General features: G+C 47.3%; 1 protein-coding gene across 1 annotated transcript; it reads left to right on the top strand.

Moving 5' to 3' along the window:
- The first annotated feature begins 2,071 nt into the window (after nt 1-2,071).
- On the top strand, nt 2,072-11,063 carry LOC119360927 (formin-like protein 7). Its single transcript, XM_037626364.1, has 5 exons — nt 2,072-2,503; nt 7,076-7,591; nt 7,668-7,780; nt 9,667-9,752; nt 10,073-11,063. The coding sequence occupies exons 1-5, from the start codon at nt 2,072-2,074 to the stop codon at nt 10,138-10,140; spliced, it is 1,215 nt and encodes a 404-aa protein (XP_037482261.1). The 3' UTR covers nt 10,141-11,063.
- The last annotated feature ends 1,238 nt before the right edge of the window (nt 11,064-12,301 follow it).

The raw sequence follows: 12,301 nt of genomic DNA, 5'->3' as shown, positions 1-12,301 counted from the left end.
CAGCTCCTATCGGGATTTGTCAGCATAGTCGGGTGGTCTTGCTGGTCTTGTTTTACCATTGTCGAAATGTCTTGTAGACCGGGATTCCGAGACTGATCAGGTCTTCCTGGGAGAAGGAATATCCTTCATTGACCATGAGAGCTTGTGATGGGCTAAGTTGGGACACCCCTGCAGGGTATAAACTTTTGAGAGCCGTGCCCGCGGTTATGTGGCAGATGGGAATTTGTTAATATCTGGTTGTAGAGAACTTGACACTAGATACGAATTAAAACGCATCAACCGCGTGTGTAGCTATGATGGTCTCTTTTTGGCGGAGTCCGGGAAGTGAACACGGTGTTATGTTTGAACGTAAGTAGTTTCAGGATCACTTCTTGATCACTTCTAGCTTCTCGGCCGTTTCGTTTGCTTCTCTTCTCGCTCTTATTTGTGTATGTTAGCCACCATATATGCTTAGTCGTTGCTGCAACCTCACCACTTATCCTTCCCTTGCCCATTAATCTTTGCTAGTCTTGATACCCATGGTTATGGGATTGCTGAGTCCTCATGGCTCACAGATTACTACAACAACAGTTGCAGGTACAGGTTATGCGATGATCATGACGCGAGAGCGATGCTTGCTTGTTTTGAGTTCTTCTTCTGCTTCGTCGTTCAGGGGATAGGTTCCTGGTCGACAGCCTGGGCTAGCAGGGTGGATGTCGTTTGAGTTTTTGTTTGTGTTTCATCCGTAGTCGGATGATGCTCTTATGTATGATGTTGTTGTATTCGTGTGGCAATATGTAATGGTACGATGTAATGATAGGGTCGCATATTGGGCGTGACACTATGGATGAACTAGTACAAAGGATAAATAAGCCTCGGGAGGTGAGGTGTTCTTGAGTGATGTGATGCTCGGGGTGGAATGGATCTCCCCCCCCCCCACTATGGTGGTGGCTAAGTCCTATATATAGTGGCCTTGGTCCTCTTCCCAAATATGAGCGGGAAGGGATTCCACAACGGTGGGATTTGAAAGGGGACAAGTAGTACAGTCAGTAGTCTTCGCCTGCAAAAAGCCTTTGGTCGTGACGCTGCGGTGGGCTCGGTGATGACCTCTGTCTTGTCGTCCTGGCGGTCTTGGTCTTGTGCAACAGAATGGAAACCTTTGGCTAATTCCTCGGGAATCCGCGCCTGCGGCTTGCCCCGCTTCCACCGAAGAGGAAACCTGTGCTCTGCACCCTCCTGGCGCCCCCCTGGCGCCCGTCTGACCTTGGTCGTCATGACTCACGTCAGCTGACCCTCATGAGGTAGCTGCATAGATCTCTCCGCCCCTCAAGAGCCCTTCTGAGGAGGCCGACCCCATCAGGGGTCTTGGCGTCGTCCGCCTCGCGAGGCTTGTCCCCTCACGATGGTCTTGTGGTGTTGATGTCGAAGCTGGGTCGTACCAGACCGTCGATGGAGCCACGTGGTAGGCCGCAGGCAAGCAGGACTGGATACCCCCAAGTCCAGGACGCCGACAGTAGCCCCCGGGGCCAAGGCGTGCTCGGACTTGAATTCCAGGCGAAGCCAAAGGGCAAGGACGGAGCGCTGCGGGCCCTATCAGCCGGCCGACCTGAAGACACGTGGTGGTTGATGGGATGTGGGCGTCTCCACTTCCCCATGCTGCCTTGATATCCGGCAGACCCAGCAGCCGCCTGTGGTCAGCGCAACTCGCCCTTCGAGGTGTACCGTGCCCAGCTCTTGTTTCTTCCCCCCAATCTTGCCGACGCGCCCATAGATTTGGTGCCAGCGCCTTGCTCTTTCTTGGTATCCGCCATGGCCCCCAAGCTAAGGAATAAGAAGGTGAAGCGCGCGCGCCGGCCGGTCCTCCGCCGGTCCTGGAGCCAGCCCTCGAGCAATCGACGATAATCAATATGGAGGGGCTGGACAAGGTTCGCCATGTGCTCGCCGCCCATTCCAATGAGGGGGGAGGGGGGCGACGGTTGCTTGCCCTGCGTCTTGGCGAACCAGAGAGATGAGTGCCACTGAGATTCCCGTCCATATTCATTCTCTTCTGGCTGGGTTGATTCCTCCCTTCTCCCCTTTCTTCAATGCCGTGATGTCGCACTACCAGATCCATCTGCTTCATCTGGACCCTCGCTCCGTCATCCTCCTCGCCGTCTTCGCCTTCCTCTACGAGGCCATAGTGGGCATTACTCCCTTCGTGGCCTTATTTCGGCATTTCTTCCTGCTCCGGCTGGTGGACGCTCATCAGCGCTCTGGGTGCACGACCTTTGAGGACGTGGCTACGACTGCCGGCTCGGGGATCGACTTCGAGCTCTCGCCTGTCGCGAGAGGATTCCGGAAGCAGTGGATTCTAATGGACGCCCACGCATTCAGCCCCCTACTCATGATTCCTGGGTTGTCGGCTTCGCCAAGCTCCGTCTGGCGCCATGAGAAGCTCACTGACCGGCGTCTTGCTTTCGTCTGGAAGAGGTTGGCGGGACTTCAGGAGCTAGGGGTGATGATGCCAATGGTGGTGAAGGAATTCGTGAAGCAGCGCATTGCTCCTCTCCAGTGCCATGCTCGTCCGATGTGGGACTTCACCAACGCTGAGGATCCGATGAGGTTGCAGAAGTCGTCGCTTGCTACCGATACCTTGAGCGTGGTGCTCAAGCTCCTGACTGGCGAGCCCGAGCCTGCTTACCTCCCGGGGGGTGGCTGCCTTCTTTATCTGTGCTCAAACAAGGAGGCCTTCGCGGGCAGATGCCCCTATTTGATGAGTGGGGGTTGCTTCCCGAGGGCATTGAGGGGCCCCACGACAATCCTGTCTTTGTGGCTCCTCTCCTGATTGCCCCTACCGCGTGCGCCCCAAGTGTGGAGGCAGGGGGCGCGCGCCTCCGCCAGCTATCGAGAGCTCCTCCGGAGGCCCGACCTTTTTAGAGACTCGTGAGCCTCAGGCCTCCGGGGTTCCGGAAGGGGCTGCTGCAGGGCCTGCGCTACACCAGGCTCCGAAGGCAGAAGCCTCTGACGCCTGGGACGATGGCTCCAGAGCTGCCGCTGGCGATGAGGAGCCCGCCAATGGCCTCGGAGCTATGAGCCAGGAAGCCATGCCGGGCGCCCCTTCCCTCGGGACCTCTGCTCCGGATACCACGCCGGACGCTCCCTCTCCTGAGGATCGCCCATCAGGACCGGGTCGGCGCTGCCTATGCCTTGAGTCGCTCCTGAATAGGAAGAGGTCCCCATGCTGCGACGATGGCACCCGTCGGCCGCTGAAGCCGAGGAGATATGTGGCCACCGACGAGTAAGTACCTTCGCTCCTGATCTCCAAGCTCACTGCGTTTTCTCATGGCTGGGGTTTTGCAGGATCTTCATGAAGAAAAAACCTCGGGAGGCGGACACTCCCAAGAGCTCTAGCGCAGTGCAGGCGTGCAGCCCCCAGCGCCCTGAGCCTGCCAGGGAGTGAGTCCGGCTCTCTCCAGCTTGACGCCGCGAGGGTGCACCGGAACCGAGCCCCATGTTCTCCCTCACGACTCTGTCTGCGAGGTGAAGGGTGCACAGGTGATCCTCCCTCTTGTCCTTGCCGGCAGGGGGCGTCCTCCGGGCAGCCTTCGTATTCAAGTTGCCGGTCCCACCAGCCAACCCCCAGTCGGCGACTGGAGGAGCCCCCAGCGCCCCCCGAGCGACCTCCGGAGCCGGTGAAGATCTTGGCGACGAGCTGGCGCTTGCTCGCGGGCGCAGCGCGGTGCCACTACAAGAAATATGTCAACTAGTGACCTTCTGTCAGTGACCCTGGAAGAATTGGTCATAGATCTATGACCATTTCAGACCAATTGGTTAAAAACTGTTCGGGGGGCTCCAAACCCTAAACAATAACGACCATTTTGGTCAGAAAGGTCGTAATTTCCTTACACGAAATGGTCATAAAGCAGATAGCACATGTCCGTTGCCTTATTTCTAGCTGATCATGACCAATATAGATGGTCATAACCTTGTAAATTGTGGTGGGTTTCTATGACTAGGCGCCACCTCATCAGTTTTGCCTATGTGTCATGTCCATGTGGCAGTTTTTGCCCTAGGTTGTGAAGCAACCTATATTTCTATCATTCCCAAAATTACCAAAAAATCTCATAAATTCTTTGGGTCATATCTTCGTCAAATATGTAAAAAAAACTTCCTTGCGTAGTTCAAAAATAATTCAAAAACATTCATTTTCCTATTCTGTTCAGAAAAACACTTTGTGAAGGAAGTACCACTTTGGCATGTCCAAATGGTATCCATTTTCTACAGTGCTTTCCTCTACCCAAATAACCATCCTCCACCAAATGCCAGCTCAATCCATTCATTATTTTGAGCCCGGCTTCAACATTCGTATTTATGTCTAGTGTGGTATTTTGCAAAGCAAGTACCACCTAGGCTCCTCCTTTTCAGCTGAAAATTTGTGAAGACGGTCTTCTTAGTAATTGATCATCCTTAGCCAAAACTCACACCCATTAGCCATGTGCATTTCCCGTACCGCTAATAAAACACTTGGCTGCTTATTCATGTTTGAGCATCGATCGGTCTCCTCGTGAGAATCTTATGTTGTGATTTTCTTCCTAGCACCTACCTGGGGTGTGCCCAACCCACTAGACATGCCTAGGCAGCTTAGAACACATGGCAAGGCCACGGTCACGCGGTGACCATGCGGCGGGCATGCGAGTTTACGCGCTCTAGAGTTGGGGCCCTCGGCCACCGTCCAAACCTCGACGTATCGCCACCAAACCATGTATTTATGATTAAATAGGTACTTATGTAACTAGAAATGATTTTTGGAAAAAATAAATAGCAAACTATGAGGCAGCTGCAATTCAAATTTGATCCGCTTCCAACTAAATTGGCGGGAATTTGTCTTTTTCACCAGAGGTGGATCAAAACTTTTGACACCCAACCATTTTGTCAATTGTGCGTTAAATATGGCCTAGTATTTTATAAAATTGATTTGGTCCAATTTTGCAACAAATATATGGTAGGTCCTTCATAAAAAAACTCATTTCAGGCACTCGGAAAATGGAAAATGAATTTTCTGTACAAAGAAAATGAAAACTTCCTTAGGCAACATTGTTTGCCATTCCAAGATGCACCCTTGTGCACAATATGAGATCATTTGAACAAACTATGCCATGAATGTGGCCATAAGATTGATCATTTGGCTTGAAAGCCATGAATCTTCACGCATGATAGCTCATTTCCGAGAACACCTTTTTAAAATAATTTCTGTATTACAAGTTTATTATTTTTCCTGGAAACTTGGTCACATATAATGACACAATGCGAAGGTTTTCCAATTTTTTGATTTTTTGAATTTTTTATGCCCGTTTCAAAATGCGGTCAAAACGGCAGGCTTGACCGTTCCTAGCTAGTGGTTGAATCTTGGAAATTTTTTGATGTTTCTCTAATTAAATAGATACTTATGTACCTATAAATGATTTTTTTGAAAAAATAAAGAGCAAACTATGAGGCAGCTGCAGTTCAAATTTGACCCGCTTCCAGCTGAATCGGTGGGAATTTGTCTTTTTCACCAAAGGTGGATCAAAACTTTTTACACCCAACCATTTGGTCAATTGTGCATTAAATATGTCCAAGTATTTTTGAAAAATGATTTGGTCCGATTTTGCAATAATTATTTGGTAGGTCCTTCACAAAAAAACCTCATTTGGGGCACTCGAAAAATGGAAAATGGCTCTTTTGTGCAATGAAAGTGAAAACTCCCTTAGGCAACATTGTTTGGAATTCCAAGATTCACCATTGTTCACAATATGAGATTATTTGAATAAACTATGCCATGAATGTGGCCATAAGATTGATCATTTGGCTTGAAAGCCATGAATCTTCACGCATGATAGCTTGTTTCTGGGAACGCTTTTTTAAAATAATTTCCGTATTACAAGTTTATTATTTTCCTGGAAACTTGGTCACATAGAATGACATAATGCGAAGGTTTTCCAATTTTTTGATTTTTTTTGAATATTTTATGCCCGTTTCAAAATGCGGTCAAAACGGCGGGTTTGACCGTTCCCAGCTAGTGGTTGAATCTTGGAATTTTTTTGGTGTTTCTCTGATTAAATAGATTTTTATGTACCTAGAAAATGATTTTTGGAAAAAATAAAGAACAAACTATGAGGCAGCTGCAGTTCAAATTTGACCCGCTTCCAGCTGAATCGGCGGGAATTTGTCTTTTTCACGAGAGGTGGATCAAAACTTTTGACATCCAACCATTTGGTCAATTGTGCATTAAATATGGTCTAGTATTTTTGAAAAATGATTTGGTCCAATTTTGCAACAAATATATGGTAGGTCCTTCACAAAAAAACCTCATTTGGGGCACTCGAAAAATGGAAAATGGCTCTTTTGTGCAATGAAAGTGAACACTCCCTTAGGCAACATTGTTTGTAATTCCAAGATGCACCCTTGTGCACAATATGAGATCATTTGAACAAACTATGCCATGAATATGGCCATAAGATTGATCATTTGGCTTGAAAGCCATGAATCTTCACGCATGATAGCTCATTTCTGAGAACCCTTTTTAAAAATAATTTCTGTATTACAAGTTTATTATTTTTCCTGGAAACTTGGTCACATATAATGATACAATGCGAAGGTTTTCCAATTTTTTGATTTTTTTATGCCCGTTTCAAAATGCGGTCAAAACGGCGGAAATGACCGTTCCTAGCTAGTGGTTGAATCTTGGAATTTTTTTGGTGTTTCTTTGATTAAATAGATACTTTTGTACCTAAAAATGATTTTTTGAAAAAATAAAGAGCAAACTATGAGGCAGCTACAATTCAAATTTGACCCCCTTCCAGCTGAACCGACAGAAATTTGTCTTTTTCACGAGAGGTGGATGGACAAGTTTTAAGACACAAGTATTTGGTGAATTATACATAAAATATGGTCTAATATTTTCTAAAAATTATGCAGTACAATTTTGCAACAAATATATTGTAGGTTCTTCAAAAAAATCATTTTGAGCACTCAAAAAATAGAAAATGGCTCTTTGTGCAATGAAAGTGAAACCCCCAAAATCAACATTGTTTGTCATCCCAAGATACACACATGTGAGATCTGGCCATCCATACAGCCATCCACCCGTCCATCCAACCCAGTGCAGCAATCACTCCCCGATCCAGATCCTACCCTAGCCTCCGCCTCTCTCCCCGATCCAGATCCAACCCACCTCTTCCCCTCCCCGCCGACTCCCATCCACGCGCCACAGCGCCAAAGCCCAAGCTGCTCTCCGCCGCCTCCAAATCTCTCTGCCTCCCCGCCGCCTCCAAATCTCTCCACGCGCTGCCGGCCCCAAGAAGGCCGCCAAGCTGCTCTCCACGGCGCCCGCCGTCGCCGTCGCCCGCTCCCCCAAAGCCCGCGCCGCCGGCTTCGTTGCCAGATTCCTGCAGCACCCCACCAGTCGCCGCCTTGCCCGAAGAGCTCATACGTCTCCCCTCCGCTCCCGGCCTCGCCGTCCCTGTCGAGCAGCGAATCCTCCCGCCGCAAGACCCCGCTCGATTCTGGCATCCTCCAGTGGCGCCCAACACACCACCGTGATCCCCTCCATGCCGTCTTCCTCCCTCGCACGAGCCACTTGAATCCTTCGCAGGTATGTTGTCCAGTATATGAGTGAATCGATGGGCGTGGCTGTGTGTATGTGTGTGTGACATCGAGGTTTCCTACAGGTCAGTGGTGGCTGGGCTGGAGACGCTGCCGCCCCTGCACACCGCGGTGGCGTCGGCGCGCCTCAAGTCCTACATCGCCATCGACTCCACCTGCTGGTGCTCCATCTCCCAAGGTACTAAACCCACCGTCAAGATCCCTCTTAGCTCCACCTTGCACCATATTAGAGGCCGCCAGCCAATAGAGAGAATCTATATAGCTTAACGTGATGGGCAATTGCAGCATAACAGTACGTATATCTAGCTTCACTGGTAGCAGCATCGTGTGGGGTGTAGTCCATTGCACTCTCAACGTCTTCTCCCCAGCTGAAATGCATTTACAGACCATGCATTAGTTTTATTTCCTCGGCAAATGTATTATGTGTTCGCAACTTGAAAACAACATGACAAATTGCAAGTATATGAAGAACACGTAACATGATAACTACGACTAAATAACTGAACTTGCAGAGATGTTTCTCTGTTCCGTTTCTTGGTTGTGTACAGACAACGACACTGAACTAGCATTCAGTTTAGGCTACAAATGTTTGCAGAAAACATTCAGTTGCATATAGGACGTGCCCCTCTTTTGTTGCTAGCATTGTTGTATCTTAATATTTCTTTCATTTATTATCTAGGGAACCATATATGCAAGCTAGAGTTTAGGATATAGATTTTTGCAGAGTTTAAGTATGGAACTTTTGATAAGTTGTTAAGCATTTGGTAATCTCTACGACATGATGCACACAACCACAAATCTCCTTTGTGTGACGGAAACTGTCAGACTAAATAGATCATGTTCAGTGTTTCTTGTGTGTGTTTTCTACACACACACACATGGTCCTTCCTTTTAAATCTCCTCTCCTGCTTACTAACATAGTGCTACACACGTACAGTAGTTGAGTAGTTTCAGACCTACAAGACACACAAGCAGAATGAATTGATGTGTTTATATGCCATGGAACTTACTTTACTTAAACATGTTACTGTTGTGTCATAGAAAATTTAATTTATATCTACTGTTTTGTCCAGATTAGAAATATGTGTGATGTGTGCTTTCAAAAACTAATGCTATATGTAGGCTTAAGAAACCGAGCAAGGGAAACCATTATATCCCTTTGTTTTGTATACTGTAATTTATATCTACTAGCATTGTTGTGTGCGTCTGTATGAGTTAGAGCGCATTGCTTGTCTAACACATGTGATGATGTCTTGTGAATCAGCTAGAGCTGCTCTCCTTCTACCTGATCGAGCTGAGCCTCGTGGACTACAAGATGCTTAGGGTTCACCCCCATCTCTGTTTCTATCTATCGCCATCCTACTTGTTGGCTCTTCAGCAACACCAGAGACCATTGCGTCTGGATTATGTAGGTGTTTCGTGGATCTGGGATCTTCTTCAATAATGTCGAATTCATTGAGCAGTGTTCCTGATGGCATGTTACCTTGAATAATAATGTTGACGGGAGCATTTTTGGTTGTACGTTTGCAACTTCTTGCTTGAATCCCAAAGTTTCAGATCAACGTGGGGTTCGATGTTTGCTGTCCATTCTTATTGTCCGTCTTAGATTGTTCCCGATTCACTGAATCAAGTTGCCTGACCTACCTATCAGGCAGGCTCACATAGCTGTAGCTGCCTTGTCCTTTGCAGTTGGACATTTGACGCCCAAGTGCCATCCATTTTATTCTTACACCAACTTATGAAGGAGTATATTGTCTGTGTGCTTGTGTGAATATATTGGAGTACATTTTTATCATGCTGCTGTAATATGTAGTGTAGTATCTATATAGTGCAGTATTCAAACTTGTATGCTGTTGTAGTTCAGTATTTATATTCAGTAACAGTTGTATCTTGCTGACCTATTTTCTAGGCCGCATGTTTTGTATTTTGCATGAGACATTCTCGCTGGAATGACATGATTTTGGTTTAATTCTTCTGACCAAACATGTGTTTTATGTTTAGTATTTATGTACTGCTCTTGGATTCGTTTTGATTTCCGCCGGGTGTTTCTGTTGCTGGCTCCAGGAGTCCGGGTGGTAACGCTTCTCTCTGTCGGGTGTTATTACTCTGGTGGCCACCATTCCCCTCCCCTGGTTTAGTAGCAATAGAAGGTACCACCTCATCCCCATCTCACTTTGGCTAATCTATAGATCGTGTCTTGTTCTTGTACACTGTCTTGTCTCTAAAAAATGCATTTTTTCTCAGAAATTTTACACTATATTGATTCTCAGACCAATGATAAGATGATGAAATTTCTTACTGCCCTTCAAGGTCAATTGTGCTGCCATCTATCTTGCTAGAAAATCTTAGTTAGTTTATGCATATAAATAGGTGTTGTTACTTGTTTGCATCTGAGATTGCATAATATGGGAGTAACATGCTTAATTGGCTTGTGTACTTTGCACTAATGGACCGGTGTCTTATTCTGCAGTTTTCAAAGGTTGTAGGGAAGATCAAAGATGCCATCTCAGCCCTGGCAGTGTCAACAGTGGACGATGATAACGATGAAGTCACAGCGCGAAGCCCTCCTAAAGTGCCTTGAGACGGCTGCTCGGACTGGTTCCTGAACAGAAAGAAGGACTACAAGGATGTGAGGTTCTCCCATGTCGTCTCCAACGCCGTCGACATGAAGCTCAGGGATGACCTTGGGAGGCTCAAGAAGATCAGATATAACCTCGTCGTTCCCTGTTATTTCCCCCCTTACTATTGGTTGATATATGACTATGTGTTAGATTCAACTACTGAAGATGCTTGAACTTCATATCAGGACTAGCAGTTTGTGTCTTGCCTGGTAGTATACAGTTTAATTTGCTATTATTAGCTAGGGTTGTTGATAGACTTAATTTTCTGCTGGAAGTCAAATCTCCTAAACACTAGAATGCCTGAAATGTCAGGGTAGCAAGTACTAGCCCTGTGCTTCATTCTATGTACCGTTCTGGTGTCTGTGCATGTATGGGCTAGCTTTTTGTGTAGAATAGTGAGTTGATGCTTCTTTCTACAGAAATACAACATGTTAGCTCTATGGATGTTTATTTACCTGCAACTTCTGCTAGCTCTAACCTGTGCTTCATTCAATTCAGTCAAATCTTTGGGGTGTTGATACACTACTGTGCAAGTTCTATGGTATGTGAGTTCCTTCTATTGCTGCAAGCATTAACACAATATGTCATGTGCAGGGAGCTCTGCATCCGAGTCTCGTCCATCCTCGGCAGCAAGGAGCTGGGCAAAGGGAGCAAGCAGCGCTACTGGTTACTTGGGGCCAGATCGAGTAAGATGGCGCACCATTGCGTGTGGCGGCCTATTTTGCTTCCAAGAGTAGTACTGTTTATTTGAAATGAGATGTACTCGTCTACTGCCTAGTAAACAATACTGCCTAGTACTGTTTATTTTGCTTCCAAGAGCAGTACTATTTATTTTGCTTCCATGGCATGTGGTGGCCTATTTTGAATGATTGTCATGTACTGTGTTGTAATGAGCTGTAGGTGTGAAATGAAATTTTATCTGCTGTTGTATGTGTCATTTTCCTCTAATGTGTTGTGTACATTTTACTTGAACATTAAATTCTTCAGAAAATGTTCTTACTGGACCTGATAGTGGCCACGACCCAAATATGCTTGTACTATTAAGATGCCATGGCCCAAAATAACCTGGGCTGAAAAGCTATTCAGAAGTACTATAAGCAGGCCTCGACTCAAATAGAAAATAGAAACAAAAAGGAAACAAACTATGTGGAAAGGTAAGGGCCCATGATAGAAAAGGCCCAAAAACATCAAGGAAAAAAAATCATAAATTGGCTGAATTGTTGGGCCCGGCCCATGTAAAACACCCAATCGGACCGGGCTGAATCTTGTTAGTGACCTTTTCAATTGGTCGCAATTTAGCCACGTCAGATTTCCACGTCGGATCCGACGTGGCCTGGGCAGACAGCCAGTGACCAAAACAAAAGGTCATGGGTTCAACGACCTTCTATTTTGGTCGTAAACGTCTATGACCTTCTCACGGAGAAGGTCGTTAATTTCAGTTTACGACCGCCAGCTTTTGACCTTCTGTTTTTGGTCACAAAAAAGTCGCAAATGAAAAACAATGACCTTTCAGTGACCAATAGTCAAGGTCACAAGTTGACATATTTCTTGTAGTGTGCGCTTCGGATTCTTTGGTGAAGCGATGCGTGCGATGGTCCATCTTGGCGGGGAGCTTGCCAACGTCGACACCAGGCTTGAAGCAGAGAACCGCCGGTTGTAGTGTGAATGGCAGCGGCTGAAGGTGGCCATCAACCTTGGGAAGCTTCGGCGAGACGAAGCCGAAGCGCGCGCGGAGGCCTCGTTCGCGGCTTCTCAAGAAGCTTGCGCTCGCACCATGGAAGAGGCCAAGGCAGCCAACCACCGTCGCGAGGCGGCTGAGGAGCGGGAGCAAGATCTTCTGTCTTAGAGTGCTGCCCTGCTGTGCAAAATAGAGGAGCGTTGTGCCCTACTGGCCTCCTCACCAGGTGAGGTGGCCCTTGCCGAGGCGGAGCTCCTGAGGCGCCATGATGACTTGTCGCTGGAGGTTCTGGATCATAGCTTGGCGCTGGAAAGGCTGGAGGTGAGGGAGCAACAAGCCGCCGTGGCTGAGGATGCTGTCGCTGCCCGAGAAGCTCAGGTCCAGGTGGAGGTGGAGGAGA

This window comes from Triticum dicoccoides, chromosome 2B (assembly GCF_002162155.2).
Source record: "Triticum dicoccoides isolate Atlit2015 ecotype Zavitan chromosome 2B, WEW_v2.0, whole genome shotgun sequence".
Lineage (NCBI taxonomy): Eukaryota > Viridiplantae > Streptophyta > Magnoliopsida > Poales > Poaceae > Triticum > Triticum dicoccoides.
This window is presented reverse-complemented; position numbering and strand designations above follow the sequence as displayed.

Coding starts and splice junctions, on each gene's coding strand:
- LOC119360927 (XM_037626364.1), top strand. CDS start 2,072: ATGTCGCACTACCAGATCCATCTGCTTCATCTGGACCCTCGCTCCGTC. Junction 2,504..7,075: donor CAATGGTGGTGAAGGAATTC/GTGAAGCAGCGC, acceptor CCATCCATACAG/CCATCCACCCGTCCATCCAA. Junction 7,781..9,666: donor CTGGTGCTCCATCTCCCAAG/GTACTAAACCCA, acceptor TGCTGGCTCCAG/GAGTCCGGGTGGTAACGCTT.